General features: G+C 36.3%; 1 protein-coding gene across 2 annotated transcripts in view; it reads left to right on the forward strand.

Annotated features, from left to right (window-relative positions):
* Positions 1-23,068, forward strand: part of LOC149551135 (MUS308 and mammalian DNA polymerase-like protein) — a 245,060-nt gene that overhangs the window by 103,667 nt on the left and 118,325 nt on the right. For both annotated transcript variants that reach the window (XM_089786704.1, XM_089786705.1), the window contains exons 9-15: positions 6,840-7,040; positions 7,295-7,456; positions 7,582-7,821; positions 8,079-8,291; positions 8,477-8,827; positions 8,956-9,108; positions 20,163-20,390. In XM_089786704.1, the coding sequence (XP_089642830.1) occupies positions 6,840-7,040; positions 7,295-7,456; positions 7,582-7,821; positions 8,079-8,291; positions 8,477-8,827; positions 8,956-9,108; positions 20,163-20,390 (1,548 nt within the window). The remainder of the gene's footprint in view (positions 1-6,839; positions 7,041-7,294; positions 7,457-7,581; positions 7,822-8,078; positions 8,292-8,476; positions 8,828-8,955; positions 9,109-20,162; positions 20,391-23,068) is intronic.

The raw sequence follows: 23,068 nt of genomic DNA on the forward strand, positions 1-23,068 counted from the left end.
TGCCTATATAAAGGAGTGCCCCCTCATTATAAAAATCATCTTTTGTTGTATGTAAGAAAGCTCCGCCACATTTTTGCAAGCATAACTTTGATTGTGTAGTACAAATTTGGTAGAAAAGTGAATAAAAGAAGCAATTGGATTCGACGCTTTGACTGGAAGCAATTGTGATAGAGCAGATTAGGAGCTTTGATTGCAATTTGTTCCTATTATCTTGATTCATGATATTATTGTGTGTTTAATAAAAGAGCATAGTGATTTAAGAAGCAATCGGAGCCGAAGCTTTGACTGGGAGCGGTTGTGGAAATGTATAGCTAGAAACTTTGTCTGTAGCTTATATGTCTTTCTTAATTCGTAAAATAGTTAAGTTATTCTTGCTTTTAGGAGTCTTTGTGCCCTAATTGTAGCTTTTTCATATAGAAGTATGATCAGACTTAGAGCCAAATTGGTACATTTTCAGCTAGCCTTGGAGTTAGTGAAGGTTTATCGGTATCACTGTTTCCAGCTCTTGATAGAAGTGTAGTTAGAGATTCACCCATCCCATTACTCGCTCCATGAGTAAGTGGATTCTTTCTTGAAAGATAAGAAGAAGGGATATTGGTAACACCCCTTTTATAAAATCTCGACTTCTTGCTTACCTTGAGTTGATCTAAGGAATGGTGAGAAGGGGGAGCCTTCCCTTTAAAGTAGGAGAGACTTTGTCTCACACGCTGTGGCTGGTCATCCTATTTTGCTACTGGATTTTTATCCAAAATTGTCGGTTGCAAAATATCCACCCAACAAATTTATTGAAAAATATTCTTTTGTTTGTACAAGAAAAAGTTGTTAGTCATGTTAGATTATGCTTATTAGATTGAAACTGTAGGCTATGATATTACATTGGAGAATGTTGCACTACTAAGCTAGCTTACAGTGAATACTAATAAAAATATATAACAAATTTGTAACCTATGACTTGTTAAGGCTTAACAAGTTGCTTATTATTAAACAAAATTGAACAATGAAAAACTATGGAAAATATTTATGTACCTTGAAAGTCTATTATGTAATAATCCACTAAATAACTAAACTAGAGACAATTCTGGGGTTATCTCTATATTTGAAAACCTTTATCTGTACTAAGCTGTGATCATTTTGTCTCTAGTTAGTTGCTGTATAGGTCAATAATAAAGACAAACATCTTAATTATCAATTGATTGGTACCTGAAATGATGATGACCCATAATATGATTGGTGTGAGCATGATAGATTGGATACCTTAACAATTGCAGGGCTCCTTTATAATCGTAAAAGCGTGAAGCTGGTGTAGTGGGATTCCATGGTAACGAGAATTTCTTAGAAATCGGTGAATCACCGATTTCGCGATTCAGTTCGGGCTTCCCAATTTTTTTTTGAATCGTTGAACTAGATCGCTGATTTCATCACCATGAATCGCTGATTCAACGATTCATCCAAAAAATCGCCAAAATCGCCTGCATGAATTATGAAAAAATAAGTTGCTCAGCTTGATAAAAAGTCAAGTCAAATTTAAAAGAAAACACATTTTTTTATTGTTCTTTTGCCTTTTCTCTTTGTTTTAACGTTAAAGGGCCTTCTAATTGTTTAGCATGAGTAGAAGAGAGGAAAAGTGAGAGAGAAGAAGAGAAAAGAAAACCCATAGGGTTGCAACCAGCACGAAGGAAGAGCACCAAAGAGATCAAAAATCCATTTGGAGAGGCCATATGATTGCATTGGGAATATTAAGGAGTTAATAACAACACTACTCAACTCATTTGCAACAGGTAAGTGTTGATTTTTTTTTGTATGTTAGTGTATTATTCATTTTTAAATTATTTTATTTTATTTTTAATTTGCAAATCTTGAATGTTTGTTAGTTTTACTAAATTGCAAAGTAGGCTTTGTTGTTTTTTTTATTAGTTAGAAACTTTGAGGTTTTACTTGAATTTTCTTATTGCGACAGTCTTAACTTTCATTTCCACAATGGGTTAAAAAGATGAATGTTGGAAACATATTGAAGACACATGCCCTTGTGATGTTGTTTGTGAGCCCATCTTACATACAGGGGTGGTGGCTTAGCAATCTTCTAGGACCTACCTTAGATGCCTTTGTAGAAGGCAGACATGATACACAGAGGTTGAGGTTGAGGCTGCGACCGAGCGTGAGAATCATGATGAGGCTTGAGCTAGAGCCTTGTTTTTTCATTTTGTTTACAGATAAAGATAGACATACGTTTCATGGATCTACATCTTACATACATTTATGATTTGATATCTTATGGATCTTCATCTTACATACATTCCATGATTTGACTCATTATGATTCTACGATTTACATTTAATGCAACTACAATTTACATTTTACATGTAATGTATGTGATGGATTTATCATGGTCCTTGCTTCTATTTGATGATGTTATAGTGTGTTTAAGTTATATTCCATAAAGGGTGCATGAAATAAGTTTTAAATTGTTAAAATCTCTAAATTTTCCAAGGGTTTTTTAAATTGCCGATTTGTGGCCAATTCAATCCCGATTCATGGCTGATTCGTGATTCAATTTGGCTTTGCTGATTCTGATCCGATTATGATTCTCCTTACTTTGAGTGGATCGTGTTGAAGATTGACCAATATTTTTTTAAAAAAATGTTGCATTGAAGTTGTGCATATCTATTGTAGGAGAGTCGAGACATTATGAGATTTTAAAGGAAAACATTCCGAACGCCCAAAGATTTCAGAGACAATATGTGGATCAACACATCGTTCATAGGTTGTTTAAGGTAGGTGAAATGGTTTATCTCATGATGCAACCTTATAGACGATCCACTCTCAAGAAGAGTGGTGTAGAGAAGTTGAAGCCACGCCCCATTATGGACCATTCAAGATTACCACTAGGGGAAGTGGCTTATGAGTTGGAGTTGCTGACAGATAGTGAGGTGCACAATCTTTTTCATGTGTCACAACTTAGGAAGGTGTTGGGTCATAATGTGGTAGCATTATCATAATATCCTCCTCTTGATGATGAGGGGAAGCTTTTAATGGTTTTGGAGGCTATCATATGTACTAGAGAGTGTACACTTCGGAAAATGACTATTAGAGAATATATGGTGAAATGGAAGAATCTGCCAGTTGAGGATGCAACGTGGGAGAGATTATATCTTGCAACATCCATTGTTGAATCTTGCGGACAAACAATTTTGGGAGGAGCGGATTGTAATGCTCCCTTTCTAGCATTCACAACACAATGTTGTCGTTAGTCTATTTCCCTTGGTCCTATATGGTAACCAAGATATTGAGGCCGTTTGACCAAGGTAGTTTTGGTTTCTGTTTATTTTGAGGTGACCTAAGGTAGTTCTGGGGGTGCTTAGTATTTATAGTAAGTCAGTGTGGGATGTTGTACTTCTAGTTGTAGTAGTATGTCGATGGTAAGTTGATAATATTATTTGTCATTGATATAATTTATATTGTGCTAATAAAATTATTTTATAATGTTCAATTTAAGTATTTAACATTATTAATGCATAGTCTATAGTTTGTGGAAAATACTTAATTAAATGTCCCCCTTTATTCTATAATACATTGGAAACATAAAGTTATTGGGGACTTAAATGAAGAAAAATCATGTTATATGGCATTAAATATTAAAGAAAAAGTAATCCTGACAAGTAGGAGGCAAAAAAGCAGGTGTGAGAAAATAGGGGCAAAAAAGCAAAAAATCCAAAACTATAGGAAAGGGAAAAAGTGTTATAAAAGGTCTGCGATATTACACGTTATACTGATTGGATACATATATCAAAATCCGATATTGTTCATGTGCCATCAACTTGCTTCTAAGTTGTATGTAATATTCTCTATGTTGGCTTTATGTTCTAAAGAAATTTAACTACTTTGGCATCAACATCAAACATATTCCACTAGCATACTGAATAAACAAATCCGAACTCTCATTAAAAAGTTTGCAAGCAAACTGTTTTACAAAATTGCTGTAATTAAAAATTATAATAAAATAAAAAATTAGTGTGAGAAATGGGCGGATCTCTACAAATACCCAATTCGAACATTGATAAATTGTTTGCAACTATATCCAGAATGATATAAACTTCACCCCAGAGGAAATTGTGTTTATTGTGTATATGAAAATGGATTGCCATCATTGAGGAATCACTTAAAGCACACCAACCTTAAACAACACTCCAAAGAAGATTTGAACAAACCATTTCATAAATGTCATCTTCCTCAAACTCTAATCACCAAACTTTAAACCAAAAGCAATAACACTAGCTAGGGTGGATATTGCCTTACCAAAACCATAGTTGTAAAGGATTTTTGTCCTCAACAGTCTTTGGAAGAACTCTCTAGAGCCATTCGAACAACATTTTGTTATGCGTGCACAAGGAAAATGAAAGAATCAGAGCCTAAACTAAAATTAAGGTAACTTCAAATATAACTCTAAATTTAATTAATGTTTCCTTGGTTACCTAGTTGTCCACTTAGAGGCATACTTTATATCATAGTTCTAAAGAACGGAAAAATATTGTAGATCTCGCGATATTTTGCAAGAAAATTTCCTTGCCGAATTTAATGCGGCATTTATCGGCGCCGAAATAAATTAAAAAATTGCGGCGCTTTAATTTGAACATTTTGCAATAAATCCAAAAAATCGCTGGAAAAAACCGTTGAAAAGTCTTTGTCGGCTCTGCATCCAATCTGGACTCCGCATTCGATCTGACCTTGCATTTGATCTGGACTCCTCATGGTCGACTTGGAGTTTTCGTGCTTTCCATCTGTCTTGGAGTTTTTGTGTTTTCCATCTAACATTTCATGCAGGCAATTTACCACGTTTGACTTAGATTTTCATTTGACAGATCAAGTTAAAGTTCAACAACTAAGATTTATAATGGATTATCAACCTCAGCGTGATGAACAAGGCCCACAAACCCAAATGCACGTCTCTTTTTGAACCCTGTTATCAGAATTGAGTATAAAAGGATTCACAATACTCACAAACCCTAATACAGAGTTCAATGATTCCAATTACATCAACATAATGCTACAAAATACATCTATATCCTTGGACATGGGAAAACAACAACCGCCAAACTCCCATTTCTCCCACGAGCAAAGCAGGGAGAATCAAATTTTATTCAAGGTCAAATGCCCATTGTCAACATACAAGACCGATTGGAGGTTTAATCAAAATTAACAAAATGCTAAATAAGTAGCATGATTTTAAAAAATTTAAACTTAAATGTTATGCTTAGAACTTAATTTATTTTGTAAAAATTTAAATATAAAATTATTTAACTATTTTATTTTGATAAAAATTATTAAAATACTACATGTTTACAATTTTAAAAATATACTAATTTTGTTTTTATATTTTATAGTTTACTATTTTGTAATATTATAAATTTATAATATTTAGTATTAAATGTTTTAGTGTTTTGTTAAGAGATATCTGTAAAAAATGTAAAAAATATTAATAGATCCTTGTTTGAGAATAAATCATACAATGAAATTAAAATTGGAGAAGGGGCACGTGAGAGTGTCCAACTCAAGGTAAACTGTACACTCAGGATTGTCTTGACTGGAGCTTTGTGCAATTAGGCAGACATTGTGTTTTTACATTGGTCCTCAAGATTGCCACAGCGGCTGTTGAGATCTTCTTAGTGAGAGAGCGACTTTTTCAACTTTTTGAAATGTATTGAACTTTTTATTATTGTTCATATGGTTGAACGCCAATCAATTTATTAATATTTGTTGATCTTAATGCACTGAAATATTGACCTAGTTAACATTGGTAAATGAATATTTTGTATTTAAATTATAAATTGATCAAAAGGTCTTTCAAGCACCACATAGGTGCTTCCATACTTTTTCACATCTAGCACCTCAATTCGGGACTCAAGATTTTGCTTCAAAAGCCCACAATTCTGTAGCTTGTCATTGCCCTACTCATGATAATCCTCACGCAAACTTGTGGTGGGACCCAACACCATACAGATATGGAGATCCACTATATTTGTTTCTTATATCAAATATATTGAGAATTTTTGGTATTCGTTTATGATATCAAATGTATCAAAATAGGGAATCAAGGTTTTTTTTATGATATCAAACATATCTACATTTGTGTATTACTTTATTCAATACACAATAAAAATGCCACCTATAATTTATAATATAAATCTTAAGGTGTACTATTGTGATATTGCTATCAGGATTTAACTGTGTAGTTTTTGAGTCAAACTCATTGACCGATATTTAATGCGTAGTGGTTTGCACAAACCCATCTCTCATGACAATGAATGCAACACCTAGCACTGATTGGATCTAGGTGATGCTCATGGAGGTGAAGCACCGGGACTTCCCCTCTGTGAGCATCACCTAGATCCAATGAGTGCTAAGTGTTGCATTCATTGTCACGAGAGATGGGTTTGTATAAACCACTACTCAGGAAATATGGGTCAGTGAGTTTGACTCAAAAAGTACACAGTTAAATCTTGATAGCAACATCACAATGACTTGTTGTGGAAAATATTTCCTACTTATCAAGGTGTACCATGTTTTCATTTGCACATTTAAATGCATTTTGACATGTATCTGTTTGTAACCTGCATATCGAAGCTAATACTCAATAAATTAACAGTCTCATATATATTTGGGTTATTGCTCTTGAAGGAACTTCAAATTAGCATCTACTCTTGTTCAAATTTCCTACTTGGATTTTCACCCCATAAATATAGATATGTAGAATATTTGTTATCTTTTTGTTTATTTAAACATTCACATATTTATTGTTATTATTGACTTGTTTGTGTATGTAATACCATCCGATATTGTAACAGGTGGGGGATCAAAGTAGGGGATACCTGTTGGAACTTATGTTGACAAAGTTGCGGTATGCAACAGGGGAGGGTGATTGCGGGAACCCTACTGTTGATAGTCCTGGAAACAGCAGTGGAAAAACTGATCCTAATCTTGGAATGCAAATTGTTGGTATGAGTGCTACAATGCCAAATGTACAAGCTGTTTCTAACTGGCTTCAGGTGTGTTTTAGTTTTCTCTAGTAGGCTTGTGTAGTATCAAGTTCTAAATTTTAACAAAAAATATGAAGCTCGGATTAGTAGTGTATAAGTACATATATAGTTAATTTCTGTTATAATAGGGTGTGATAAGAATAGAGGAATGGGAAGCAGTTAGAGACTAGTGAGGTGTGGGTTATTAATTCCTTCATTTACCTTGATCTCCATCATCCAAATCTGTAAAAGCATTGTCTGGGCTTCTCAATGTGATAATACAGGCTGCCTTATATGAAACTGAGTTTAGGCCAGTTCCTCTGGATGAATTCATAAAGGTTGGAAATACAGTTTATAACAAGAAAATGGAAGCTGTACGGGCAATTCCCAAGGGTTCTGATCTTGGGGGGAAAGATCCAGACCATGTTGTTGAGTTATGCAATGAGGTGCAAAACAATCACCCCTTATGCTATATGTTGAGTAGTTATTACTAACATTATATATGTTTTTAACTTGAGAAGAATTAATGTGGAATGCCTCAGTATCTCTGGTATGCATTTATATTTCACAGGTTGTTCAATCTGGACATTCTGTGCTTGTATTTTGTTCCAGTCGCAGAGCGTGTGAAACAACTGCCAAACATATTGCGAAGTTCATTAAAAAATTCTCTTGCAATAAAATTGGCATAAATTGTCAATTTAAGGATGGATTAGCTGCTGTGGAAGAGTTACGGAAGTGTCCTGCAGGACTGGATGCTACACTTTCTGAAACTGTCCCATCTGGTGTGGCTTATCATCATGCAGGCCTTACGGTAGGGAGGGCATTGCTTTCCCTTGCTTGCCATCTTCTATTTCAAATGTAACTTGTCAGCTTTATGTCAAAACTCTGATCCATGAAGGAAGAGAAGTTTGTGATGAAATCCTACTTTGGTTTTAATTTTTGATAACATTTTTAATCAAAAGTATAGTAATCTTCATGAATTATTACTGTGATTGCAAGTCTTTTCTTTGATTGATTTTTCTTCTTGGTAGATGAGTCTTTTATACCTATGGTCTTCTGCATGTATAGGTCGAGGAACGGGAGATAATTGAGACATGTTTCAGACAAGGAATTGTGAGGGTGTTAACAGCTACATCTACCTTAGCTGCCGGTGTCAATTTACCAGCGAGAAGGGTTGTCTTCCGGCAGCCTAAAATTGGACGAGATTTCATAGATGGGACCAAATACAGACAAATGGCTGGTCGGGCAGGGCGGGCAGGAATTGATACAAAGGGTGAAAGTGTAAGTGGATTTGATTGCAACTTATCTGTGTTGCTCGTAAACTTATATGTAATGCGTAATAATTTTTGCTTTAGCAGAGAATCAAGTACTTATACTCTGTACCTCTTTTTTCCATGGACATTATCCTGTAACTGTTTTCTGTTTCATTGGATTCATTTTGCTGTTTCTGATTGTTGTTTGAACAGATACTGATCTGCAAGCCTGAAGAAGTCAAACGGATTACAAAAATGCTGAATGAAGGCTGTCCTCCACTACAGTCTTGCCTTTCTGATGACAAGAATGGAATGAAACGAGCCATTTTAGAAGTTGTGGCTGGTGGAATTGTCCAAACAGCAAATGACATAAACCGCTATGTTAGGTGCACATTACTGAACTCAACACAGCCATTTGAAGATGTGGTAAAGTCAGCACAGGAATCACTTCGTTGGCTTTGTCATGCAAAGTTTCTGGAATGGGATCAACATTCTCAAGTATATTCTGCAACACCATTGGGACGTGCAGCATTTGGAAGTTCATTGAGTCCAGAGGAATCATTGGTAATGCACAAATATAAGTGCATTAAGATGTTCTTACATTGGTATTCTGATTTAAATCGTCATTTCCATTGTTATATTACATATCATGGAATGATCAACTGTGCTTTGTGTGTGTTCTGGTATTACAGACTGTCCTTGAAGATCTTGCTAGAGCAAGAGAAGGGTTTGTGCTTGCCTCGGATCTCCATTTGTTGTATGAGATAACTCCTATCAATGTCGATATAGAGCCTGATTGGGAACTTTACTACCAGAGATTTATGGAATTATGTCCTTTGGATCAGGTAATGACTATGTAGTACTTTGGATTTGAATTATTTTCTTGGACAACTTACTGCCTTTTGAGTAGACTACATGTTCATTTCTTACATTTATATGTTGTTAGGTTGTGAGTATTGCAAATGATTCTAGCACAGGATTTTCCTAGTTGTCGGAAATAATAACCTTGCCAAAATAACCTTGGACACAATAACCCTGTCTCAATAACCCTAGGACAAAATAACCTAGGGTCATAATCGTAGATTAAAATGTCTCCGAGAAGTGGTCAATATCTCTACTTCTCGTGAGAACTTTTGCAAAACGAGAAAACTTAGCATTTTCTCTCGAGAATTTGATACCGAGACGACCTTATATTCTTGATGAGAAGTTAGTCACTTCTTTGTGATAAAGCATGAACTTCTTGCAGTAACTTAACTACTTCTTGTGGGTGCCACCAGTGAAACTTGGACACCCAACAACTTGCCCAATCATTGTTCATTTTGCAATTTTGATTGTTTGGACAGAAGGATTTCGATGAAGAGCAAGTCCTTGGCAGCCTTGTAGATCGATTGCAAGTGGACTAGTTTTGTCATGTCCCCTCTTTCGTGCTAGTTCTTTTGGTGCTTAGTTAATCTATCTCCACATCCGGATAGATTAACAACATTACTAGTAAGGATGCTTGCCAGTCACAAGGGCAGAATTGTCTTAAGTTCGTCATTTAATGTATTAAAGAACTTTAATAAAGTTACTTTATGTTTTCAATAGTTATTCACTTTATAAAGTGACTTAAGTGACTAGAAGACGAAATTGGTGTTTTATACCACATCTCTTATTCCAAAACCTTTCCCTCACTTCGAGGTTATAAATAAGAGACTTCGTCTTGGGAAAGAACACAACGAATATATGCTATTATTCAAATCTAAATCAGGTTGCTTCAATGTGACTGGATATTTGCCAAAGGACGAAACTCCTAAGGAAAGTGTTGAGACTAGATGAAAACCTAGTGGCTCATGTTATAATTATAGAACTAAGCCTTCGAATTAAAGGTCTGGAAGGTTGCTACAGGAACTTTAGACAACGCATAGGTACATGGTGATTGAGTGCCCAAAATATCAGTTGGGATATAACATTTGGAGGCAATTAGTGGACTCATTCTATTGGCAGTAGAAAGGCTCACTTTAACATAAGTTTTGTCCCCTTTGGTATCATAATATGATATTAGTGTTTGCTGGCATCAAACAAAGTAGCAGAATAAGGGTAGCAAGAATAGTGGAGGGTGTCTCAGACTTATACCGCAGTGCAATACTGTTCTAAATATCGGCAGTGATGGCAAATGAACTCTAGTAAGTCTGCACACAAGAGACAGTAGAATACAACAACATCAATTAATGGGTTATGATTCCAGCACATGGCATTCTCCCTCTAATTTTCAATTACATATATCGGGAGTAGCATCACGTCAGGAGGACGTCGTTCCAATCACTAATGTCAAGGCAGAGTTCACCAGTTAGGTGGGTAGAGGAGCGTCTTGTGTTAATGATCTTCCAGTGAAATCAGTGTCGACAGTGGTGTGTTGACGTTGATATTTCTGAAGGAAATAAGGAGTAGATCACAGTTAAGCATTACTGCCTCGAGCTTCTGCAATACTAGGTTTCACTATTATTCTTGCCATACATTTGAGATTTGAATGTAATTAATGGTTGAAGAACTCTTTCAGTAAATGTTTCACATTATGCATGATAGTTAAATGTGGTATGATTTTTGTTGTGATCTGGAATTTGATAACATATAGTAACATCAATTCTCTGAGATTATCTTATCACTTACGGATTTTGTAGTCATAGTGTTATGCAAATTGGACTCAAATTAGTTACAAATAACATCAGAACATAATATTAGGATTACGTACCAAGTGTTTGACCAAATTAGCTCTAGCCAAGATTCAGATTTTTAAGTGAACTAAGTCAGGATTACTACAGTGGTATTAGAGCCATAGGTCTTGCCATCTTGCGGGTTAAACAAGAAATAAAATGACAGCAGGGTATGAACATTTTTTTTTATAATTTCAGTCACCTCCAACCGGAACAAGCACGGTCTTCTGAACAAATTGATATTGAGGATACCTATAAAATGGATGAGGAATTGATTTTTGGAACAAGTGAACAAACTGAACAAACTAAATAGGTTGATCATTTTGAATAGGTAGTACAGGTAAACAACATTCAAATGGCACATAATGAAATTAAACAGGACAAGGAAGTAAGGGAAACATTGCAGGCTATTAGAGATGTGCAGAATAACATAGCTTATGTGCTTCAATAGCTTGCAATTAATATACAACAATTAGCCCCTGTTAATAGGAGAGCCCCGAGTCACCACAGTGGAGGTAATAGTGTAGCTGGATCACCTCGAGCTGTTAAGGCTCCCACATGTAACATTGACAGGCCGTTAATGCCAGTGTTTAATGCAGAAGAAGAGGCAACACCAAATTTACTACTGGATAATGTTATGGCAATGTATGATGAATGGGATTTGTTTCTTGATCTTATTAAACAAAATATGTCCTTTGTCCAATATTTAATTCATAAAAGGGAGTCAGATAGACAATAGTAGGATAGGAGGCGTAGAGCACCAGCAGAGACCTAAAGCATGCTATGAACAAAGTATATCTCCCTACTTTTGATGGCAGTAGTAAGACATCTGGGAGAGCTTGGATTCACAAGCTAGACACGTATCTAACTCTTAAACTTATGTCAGAGACAGAAGCCATCAGGTTTGCTACGATGTACTTAGAGGGAGCTACACATGATTGGTAGTACCATGGGTTGGTTATCCAGGATCATGGTCTTATTACATCATATGAGACTTTCATCTCTAAACTAATTACTCACTTTGACAGGAAGGACATAGAGGTCTATTACAGGGATTTGGCATAGCTATGATAGAATGAATCTCTAGATGATTTCATTGACGAGTTTTAGCGGATTTTGGTGATGGTTCCTGACATGACAGAATAGCATAAGGTAATGTTGTTCACTGAGGGTTTGCAGGATAGATATAGAGGTTTGGTTAAGGTACTTAAATCAAACACTTTGGATGATGCTATTAAGATCGTAGACAATCTAGAGTCACCCTCTTCGATATTACAACCTCCTAAGAAGACATATAAGGGGACCTCTTCTTTCCAAAAGAACAGAAATCAGCATAAGTCTACACCTCTCAGGATGGACTTTGAGACATGGAATGAACGCAGGAGGAAGAAGCTATGCTTTGCTTGCAGAGAGCCATGGACACCAGATCATAGATGCCTTGGCAAGGGCAAGATACGTTATGTAGAGGTACTTTTAGAGGAGGAGGATGAGCAACAGGAGGGCAATGATGTTGATGGCAGTGATGAGGAGGAGAACAAGGATCAACCATCTAGAGGGAAGAAGAAGGAAGGTACCCAGATAGAGGGTTTGAGCATATCATTGAGATAGAGGATGCTGCCAAACCCGTCATTACCAGTCCTTATCGTCACGCTAGACATTACAAGGAAGAGATAGAAAAGACGATTAAGGAACTGCTAGATCTGGAACATATCAGGCCTAGCTCCAACTGTTTTGCCTCTTCAGTGGTGTTGGTTAAAAAGAAGGAAGGCACTCGCTGGATGTGTATTGATTACCGCACCTTGAATAAGAGGACCATTAAAAAAGGTATCTGATTCCCCGCATTGATGAGTTACTGGATGAGCTTTATGGAGCTGTTTATTTCTCGAAAATAGATCTTCGATTGGGATACCATCAGATACGAGTCTGGGAGGAGGATGTGCATAAGACAACTTTCAGATGCCATTTGGGCTCACTAATGCACCAGCTACTTTTCAATCATTTATGAACCATATCTTTAAAAAAGAAGCTATGAAAGAGTGTACTGGTCTTCTTTGATGACATCTTGATCTTTAGCAGGACTTGGGAGGAACATTTGCAACAACTAGACGAGATCCATAGCCTCATGGAAGAACACTTTTTATTTGCAAAGGAGTCTAAGCGTGAATTAGGACTAATTGAGATTCTCTCTCTGGGTCACGTGATTGGTGCATAGGGAGTTAAGGTACATCAAGAAAAGATATAGGCAATCCTTGATTGGCCACCACCGAGAGATGTATTTGAATTATGGGGCTTCCTTGGTCTTTGTTCTTATTATAGGCTATTTGCTAAAGATTTTTCCCAGGTAGCAACCCCCCTTACCAATCTAACATGGAAAGGGGCATTGAGATGGATAGAGGATTAAGAGGTAGTCTTTGATATACTGAAACAGGTGATGAGCACGTGCTCGGTTTTGACACTTCTTGATTTTAAAAGACCCTTTTTTTTGGAGCGTGATGCTTCAGGGAGCGGAATCGAGGCGGTTTTGATGTAGGACCGACATACCATAGCTTTTGAGAGTAGGAAACTTAGGGGCAGCGAACTATTATATTCTACTTATGATAAGGAAATGCTGGCCATAATGCACGCTCTAGCCAAGTTTAGAGAATACTTGGTAGGAAGTAAGTTCACAATAAAGACTGATCATAACAGCTTGCGTTACTTTCTAGAACATAAGGAGTTGAATGAAAGACAATAAAAATGGGTCAGCAAGGTTTAAGCATATGATTTTGACATTGAATATGTCAAGGGTAAAAATAATATGGTTGCTGATGCACTTTCTAGGAGACCCTTAGCGATGGAGTGCTGCGCCATTTCTGAGATTTCAGCAGATTGGAGGTCCCAACTATTAGTTGAGTATTCTAAAAATAAAATAGTTGCTGATGCACTTTCTAGGAGACACGCTTGTCAGATTATGGATGGTCTACTTCAGGAAGATCGGTACAAGGTAATGAATGATATCATATATTGTAAGGATAGAATCTACCTAGTACCAGAATCTAGACTTACAATGAATATTATGCACACTATACATGATGCACCTTCAGTGGGTCACCCAGGTTTTTTCAAAACCTATAGGCAGATTAGAGAGATTCTTTTGGAAGGGGATTAAAGACGATGTATTGCAGCATGATAGAGAGTGCTAGACTTGTCAGTAGAATAAGTTAGAACAGGGCTTCCCAACAGGTTTACTTCAGCCTCTCCCTATTCCAGCTCAGAGGTGGGAGAGTATCTCAATGGATTTTATTATAGGGTTGCCGAGGGTCGAGCGTAGGGACTGCATTTTTGTGGTGGTAGACAGATTAACTAAGTTCGCACACTTATTTGCTATTGCAACGGACTAGTTAGCCTCTTAGGTGGTAGAGTTGTTCGAGAGGTTTTTCATCTTCATGGATTATCTAGGACTATCGTGAGTGATAGAAACAATAGGTTTCTCATCACCTTTTGGTAGGAGGTTTTTAGATTGGCAGGTACTGAGTTGATACCTAGTACTAGCTATCACCTGCAGACGGATGGTCAGACCGAAATAGTGAATAAATGGGTGGAAGTGTATTTGTGAAACTACATTGTAGGTCAGCAAAGAGCTTGGGTTAAATCGTTGTATTTGGAGGAGTATTGCTATAACTCCACATATCATATGTCCATTCGGATGACTCCTTTCCACGCTCTTTATGGCTATGAACGTCTCTCTTTCACTGATTTGGCCTTACAGGATAGTAGGGCTCCCTTAGCCAAAGATTGGATTTTGGATCAACAGGATATTCTCAGATCTCTTAGGGATAATATTTAGCAGGTGTAGAACCAATAGAAGTTATATGTTGATCGACATCGTATTGAGCAGAGGTTCGAGATAGGTGACATGGTTTATCTTTCACTCCAGCCATATAGACAGAGCTCTCTGAGCGTAAGCCTAGATTTTACGGACCTTTTTGCATCACCAAGAGGGTTGGTGAGGTTGCTTACGAGTTGGATTTACCAGGTGACGGTTGAATCCACAACGTGTTTCACGTCTCATGCCTCAAGAAGGCAATTGGTCAGCAGGTTGTATCGTCAGAGAGCTTGCCTCCACTTGATGAGGAGGGTAGACTTGTATTGGAGCCGACAGAGGTGATTGAGACCAGGGAAAGGAAGCTGCAAAATAGATCTGTCAGAGAATATCTAGTCCGATGGAAGGATTTACCATATGAAGATGCCACTTGGGAAGGTGTGTCTATTTTATAGCATCCAGCATTGGGATTGCTTGAGGGCAAGCAATCTCGGAAAGGGAGGACTGTCATGTCCCCTCTTTTGCGCTAGTTCTTTTGGCGCTTGGTTAATCTATCGCCACATCCGGATAGATTAACGACATTACTAGTAAAGATGCCTGCCAGTCACAAGGGGAGAATTGTCTTAAGTTCATCATTTAATGTATTAAAGTACTTTATTAAAGTTACTTTATGTTTTAAATAGTCATTCACTTTATAAAGTGACTTAAGTGACTAGAAGATGAAATTGGTGTTTTATCCCACATCTCTTATTCCAACACTTTTCCCTCACTTCGAGGTTATAAATAAGAGACTCTGTCTTGGGAAAGAACACGACGAATATATGCTATTATTCAAATCTAAATCAGGTTGCTTCAATGTGACTGGATATTTTCTGAAGGACGAAACTCGTAAGGAAAGTGGTGAGACTAGACGAAAACCTAGTGGCTAATGTTATAATTACTGAACACTTGTGTGTGGGAAGAGGAGGCCCTCTGCAATGAAAACATAGTTTTCTCCTCCTAAGATCATTAAACTGCTCGCTGTCCAACCTTTTCGTTTTGTTCTTAGACTGAGAGTCCTAGAAATTTTTGTTATGCCTATCCTTTTTAGTTCGAAATCCATTTGAATAAAAACTTATCTTTTGACAATGAAGGATCCATGTCTCTAGGTTTCTTGCAGGCTTCTTATAATGTGGCGGGATTGAGGCCCTTAATCCATTCCTTCAGAGGTTCTGCAAGCCCATCCATGAACATCACTAATAATCTCTTTTGTGAAATAATTGTAACCCAAACCAAAAGCCTCTACAACTCCAATATAAAGTTATCAACTGAACCCCACTGCGTAAGCTGAGCTAGCTTCTTGAAATGAAGTTCCGGATCCTTTTTGCCAAAACAATTAATTGAACTCTCTGTAAACTTTACATATGAGTTAATCTGGTCATGTCTCGTTGTGGCCATGCTATGATGCCACCACACGTGCTATGCTATTTAAATGCAACACTCCAAATTTAATGGCTTCCTCTTTTGGCATTGGATTAAATTTGAAACAGGTATCTACCTTCTATACCCATTCTCTGGCAGTGGTTTTTCTGGATCCATCAAAGTTAGGTAAGTTGATGCTGCTTAGTTTCTTTTGTAAATCGTTATGCCATCCCTTAATACCTGTGCATGGAAAATTCTTCAGCATAACATCCATATATTCTGAAAGAAATAGCTGCTTGGAATTCCTTGCCTCCATCTTCCCAATCTCTCCAAAACTGAACCTGTAATTTTGTAATTTGTAGCTAAACTCTAGGTGGAAAAGTGAGTATGGGTGGCCTCGAACTCACTGCCCTCACTGGCCTTTCTGCATGACTACAATTACGATCAAGCTGTTCTCCCCCTTTAGCACCTTTCTGTCCCTTGTGCAGGCTATTGTTTCCTCCTCTATTCCCATCAATACTCAAATTCGTTCCCATTTTCCCTGCTATAATTCGCATCAGAAGCTCCGTCTCTTGGTTCTGTTCTTGAGCTTTCTGTTTGGCTAAGCGCTGTCCATGTGCCAAAGTGTCTGGTAACTATGAAAATCTCTTCTTACCAATGCCCGTATCATTCCTGTCTCCCATGTTATTAGTGACCTATTCACCTTTAGCTCTGTCTTCTTTCAGATCTGTATGTAACAATGCCCTGCTTCTCCTTTTATTATATGTATGAATTACTGATGGAAACTTGTTTCCTGACATATCCTAATCTGCTCATTCTGAACCCAATAGGATGGCAAGAAGTTTAGCTCTGATACCAATGTAGTGAGCTACCTTGTTCTGATTTTTTTTCTTTGTTTGAGAGTTCTGATTATTCTATATGCAGATGTATATTGTTTTCGAGGTTGTATACATGAATGCATATAAACTTCAATTCTTTCATTTAGCTGTTAATACAAATGTTTTTTCTCATAACCCCAAGCTGGTTATAACTTTACAAACACCAAGTTTGAAATACTTGACATTATGTCAAACATTTTGCTAGCAAACTTGATCCCATTGGAATGCTGGATGATACTATTTGCTTGGGATATGAGCATGGAAATTTAGAGATCTCATAGCATAGATATAAATTCTCCAATTTATTGCACATGCACAACTCGCATGGAAATCGATTACAAAATGCTGATAGGCAACTAATGAACAACTTACACTTTATTATTGGTTTAGCACAATTTGCATTTACTAGACATAACCCAAACAATGAACCTGGTAATTGATCATCAATTACAGTAGTCCAGAGTTGATGTCAATTTTGGTGTTTGGCTGCAGCAGAAAATAACGTCTAAATGACATGTAGAAATAGCCCCCCCATATTGGAATAACAGGCCCCTCCAACCTCAGCCTGCCAAACTTGTAGCCAAGCATCACGATTCAGGTGAAAATGTATGTCTCACGAAGGTTCCCAAAAATGCAAATTCGAACCCTTTCCATTTAACTCCTAGGTCTGCAACAACTTAGGCGGCTAACTCCAGGTGTCGAATACCAGTAAATGGCAGATAGAGGCCTACTTCGAACAGAGATATGAATCACCACAACAAGAGAATGGTAATGTCTAGAATACAGACCTTCAATTCTCAGAGTGCAGGGAGAAGTTGATGCCAATATCATAAACTAAGGACGCCCAGTTTGCAGCTTAAAAAATGCCTAGCGGTCGAATATATTGGCAGAAACTAAAGCTAGCAACTCACCCAGATATGGACACCCAATACCAAATGGTCTTCTTAGCAATAGTGAAAACAAAAGACTTCAAACTCCAAAGTACCAATCACAGATTTCCCACACAACGGTATCTCCCAACCACAGTGTATACAACAATGGAGATATGAAACAATTCTCAGAACTCACCACCAATTCCATTTTACTTTAGCAGTGGATTGGAAAAGACATCACACAGCCTTCAAAACCCTCAGAAGAAATGATCAAAAGCAAATAAACAATCAGATACTTTTTCGTTCACAATGGGCTCGTAATAATAATCCGCAAATGGCACTTAGTTTCCTGAACACAACTTCCACTGAAGAAGCTTCACCAACACAACATCATATTATAACATATAATTATAGATTGTCATTATAATAATGAATCCTTAATAGTTAATTAATAAATATGAACCCATTCAATAAATAGCCCCATCCAATGCAGGCAACGACCACCAGCCTCACCAACTCTACTGCCAAATATGGAAAATGCCCTGATCAGACCTACTAAAAATAGTAAGTCCACAAACAAGATCCAAAAATCTCACTGTCAGCCCATGAGGGTCACTGTGATGAACTGACTCAATCAACTGCAGAAACTCACCAAAAATGGGGACATTAAATATTTATGTAATGGCATGCAATGAAAAAACATACGGTCTTCTGTGTCACACTTTTCCAGACCTGGTGCATGTCTAGCAGGCCACATATGATTTACTTGAATCAGCTTAGATCTGGTATGACCACACAGAAACTTCGACAGCACTCTCCATATCTTCTTTAACCAATATGATTCAATATAATGTAATTTTCAGAATTCTGCGACTGATATTAAGTAGTTGCAGACTTGGGTGTTGCTTCTCTAGCATTTGAAGACCTGTTCAACCCTTGTATGCTTCCTCCCCTCAAATGGCTCAGTTCTGTGCTAGACCAGACTTGTATGGCATGAGACGCTCTCACCAAATGATGCAAAATCCTCAACAATATAGCAAAATACTGTAGCAGTGGCTCTGGAACACAACACTGTAGCAGCAGGATGTTTTTCCTTGAAAACTTAAATCAAATGCTTCTGACTGTGTCTTGTAACAACAAGACGAATGCTAGCAAAGAGGGTTTATGTCCTCCAAGTGCAAAGAGAAAATCTTCACAATTACCAAATTCACACAATTTCCAAGCATGGTGAAAATGAGAAGCTCTCCCTCTTTTTAAAACACTTTTCTATAAGCTTTCCCTTTCATCTTGCCAATGTGATCTTCTTCTTTTGTATGTCTGCTCTTAAAGTATGAATGATATTCAATTAATGGATGATAAAATAAATTTCGAGTGACCAGTATTTATACCCGTTAAAATGTAACCTTTCACCAAGGGCTATGACCTTTCTACTTGGTTAGCCAACACTTTTTATTTACTTAAAATATCCTTTTCCAATTATGTGGGCGGAAAAACAAGTCACAAAGTAGTTAGTCGGCCAAAAAGCAACCTGTGACACAGGCTATTTAAAGAGCATGTGGCAAAGAAATAGGCCAGCTAGAAAGTAATTCAAAAAAATAGTAGGTCGGCAGAAAAGGACCTTGTAAAAAAATGTTGGCTACAATTTTGTAATTTGAATGGATTTTCCTCCTTGTGCCTTTCAGCCTCCTCTCATCCTGATCTTCGAATTTTATATGATTGACACAATCTGACTTTGATTCTTACATCAATAAAAAGTTTCACTGAAGAACGAGATTGAGAGGAAATGGTGTGCTTTGTCATGTTGAGAAAATCACATTATATTAACGATGATATGTTTAAAATATAAATTAGTTACAGTCTAAATTAGATGATAATTACAACTAGTAAGTGCAACTACATATTAGACACAAGTGTGCACATACATTTATCATAGTATTCAGCTAATTTTCTAACAGGCGTGGCAGTTTTCTCATTACGTTCTTGCAATTTTATGATAAATCTTTTGTTTCTTATTCCTTTATGGTTGCATCTAGACTTGCTGCATAGTTTTTGAGGTTAAGGTGTTTATCATAATTAGTTAATTTGTTGACATATTGTTCTTACTCTTTTATTTTTAAGCACATTTTATTATTTTTTGCATGCATTGTTAGTTTCTCTTGAAGCGAACTTGTTGCAATACTTTAGGTTTTTAAGTTGACTAAGAACCTTCTGAATCTATTTAGTTCTTCATTTTTTTGAATCAATTTTCCATGATAGGCAGTTGGCAATAGGGTGGGGATTATGGAACCATTCTTAATGCGCATGTCACATGGGGCTCCGATTTTGCAACATGACAAATCATCTAGAAATGGAAAAAGCCCTCGTGATAAAAATTCTCGATTACCTGCAAATAAGAAAAACAGCTCTAGTGCACCCTTGGTAGAGCAGACACTACGTGTGTGTCGACGGTTTTATGTAGCACTCATGTTGGCACAATTGGTGCAGGTAGGTTGAATTACTTATGTTTATATACATACACATCTAAATATATACATTTATTTTTCCAAGTCATCTTGTATTTCTGATGCAGACATTTAAGTAGCTTCTTGTTGGTCTTATATTTAAACTTGTGTATAATCTCATCGAATGCTTGTTTTATATATATAATCAGTTCTCTTGAGAATTTTTTTATGGCAGTTTGCAACAATAGGGAATTACTCCATTTTGTTGTTATGAAGATTTATTATTCAATTAGAAATTGCTTATAAATTGTATGGAATTGGAAGAACGAAAGATATAAATTGGTACTTTTAGGTTAGTAGTTCTAACAAAGAATGATTTAGTTCTTAGAGGCATTGACCAAAACCTTTTTGGTTTGGGCTTATGACATTTTGCATTAAATTTTGATTAAACTTTCTTTTCAGCATGGTTTATCTGCATTATCAAAGTAATGTTGTAATACTTAGTGCATAGATGGGAAACTTTCATTTGACAAAAGCTTGCCAAGCCCAAAAAAGCTCAGGGAAAAAATCGGCCAATTTTTGAAAAAACTTGGGGAAAAATTTGGGAACATAAAAAACAGCTTAAATTTAGTTATACAGTAATATTTTTGCAAAATTCAATGAGAAGATGCATCCAAAGAGTTAATGAGAATGCAAAAGAAACAAGCAAACTTTAGATATATATAAATGGATAGTGGGTACAAAATTGCATTCTCATGTAGAATGTTGTTGGTGGGAAGCAAAATAGTAAATAATTCTTTAAAACTAGAAGTAAATACAGCATTGCAGTTATTTTCTGTAAAACTAGAAGCAAATACATCATAGTGAATAGTTTCTATAAAACTAGAATTAAATACATCATAGCAAAATAGTTTGGGAGTGAGTTTGAGGAATTTTTGGCTGCTGGAAAATAATGCTTGTCTTGGGTGTGAGCGAGTGTTTGAGCTAAGTTTGTTGGGACTGAGGAATATAGAATTGAACCAAGTGATTTTGAGAAAATGAGATATAATCATTAGAAAGCCCTTGTTCCAACTTCAAGTTGACCTCAAATATCTAGAATAGGTTGTGGGAGATAACATTGATGAAGACATGTTAAATCCTAAAATTTGGCTAAGCCTGGAACTTTTTGAGAACCCCGAAAATCTAGAATTTGCACTTTAACTCCTATGAAGCGGAAACCTATCTAAGACATCTTGATTGTATTTATACAAATATAACTTAAAGTAAAAGTTACATTAACTTATACTCAAATGTTATATTCGTATAAATGCTCTTGCCCTCAACTGGAAAAATGACTAAATCCTCCTGCAAATTCAAAATGTGCTTCATAAATGATGTTTTTTTTGCTTTTAGATGGTGAAAGAAACGTTGGTGAGAAATTTTTTTCTTTTCAAAAACTTGGATGCTTGTTTGTGCGAGTTTTTCTTGGAAAGGTAATAATCCTTGCTGTCTATCAACCAATCTATGCTGAAGAATTGACTTATTTTTTTGTTTTTGTTTTTTGAGGTTTTGCAATTTTTGGTACAACATAGCAACAAAATAGAAGATATTGCGATAATAATTTCAACTCAAATATTTGGATATTACATAGGGAATATAGAGCTGAAAATTCCAGATTTTAAAATCAGCTCAAATACTGAGTATTTTCACAAAATGCCAACCCCCCAGTTGACAAATTATCCCCTATTATCTAAATAAACAATACCCAGAAAAATTAGAAGTTACCATATTAACTTACAGGTAAAACATGTTTTAAAACCCTTTGAAATGAAGACTATCAGCAAGAAAACAATTCTTCAACAAACAAATGCAACTGCAAATATGGAAAACATTGCTCCCAAAGTGCAAATAGAAAATAATGTCTAAAAATAGATATAAATAGGCGTGCAACAAACTCCAAATTAACCAGGACACATTTTGATATAACAATTCCTATGAATCTTTTCACAAATTCCAAAACAACCTCCAACATCAATAAAAAATAAAGTTCTCCTTAGCAACAATTAATATTGTAGGAGAAATGACAAATTGTATATTTCAGCATGATTTGCCAAGCAATCTTAGGATTGAATCTATAATACTTTAGTTGTAGACCCCAAACCCTTATACTTCAGCAAGGGCACAAAATTAAAGCCTTAGAAGTGTCACCAAGACAACAAAAGAAAATAAGATAATCAAATAATCGGATGCTTTCCTCATCAAATGGGCTTATATTTATAATCTCCAAATGACACAAGTTTCCCAAATGACCACCACTTTATAAGCTTCCTCAACACAACATTAAAATATAATAAAGTGCCATATAATATAATTATATATTACTTTTGTTTCCCCAAAATGATCTTTTCCACGATAACACAATAGTCTTACACACAAGGCTAGTGTTTCTTGTGCCCTCGACTTAGTTTTTTTTAAATCTCGGTTCCAACAATCTATGATACTGAGTTGGCCAACACACAACACCAATAAAAATAGCAACCTCAACATATCCAGATGAATAATAATAACAATAATAATTCATCCGTCTTGGAAAAAGTGACTATAGAGCATCAAAATCAAAATCTGACACTCAAGTGAACTTGATGAAGAAAGACAATGAATGAACTTGACGGGGTGATTCACTATAAATAGATGCTCACTCCAAGATTCTTGGAGCCCAAACCAGAAGCCCAAAATAAATAT

This window comes from Cupressus sempervirens, chromosome 6 (assembly GCF_028749045.1).
Source record: "Cupressus sempervirens isolate cs-2001-9-10 chromosome 6, ASM2874904v1, whole genome shotgun sequence".
Classification (NCBI taxonomy): Eukaryota; Viridiplantae; Streptophyta; class Pinopsida; order Cupressales; family Cupressaceae; genus Cupressus; species Cupressus sempervirens.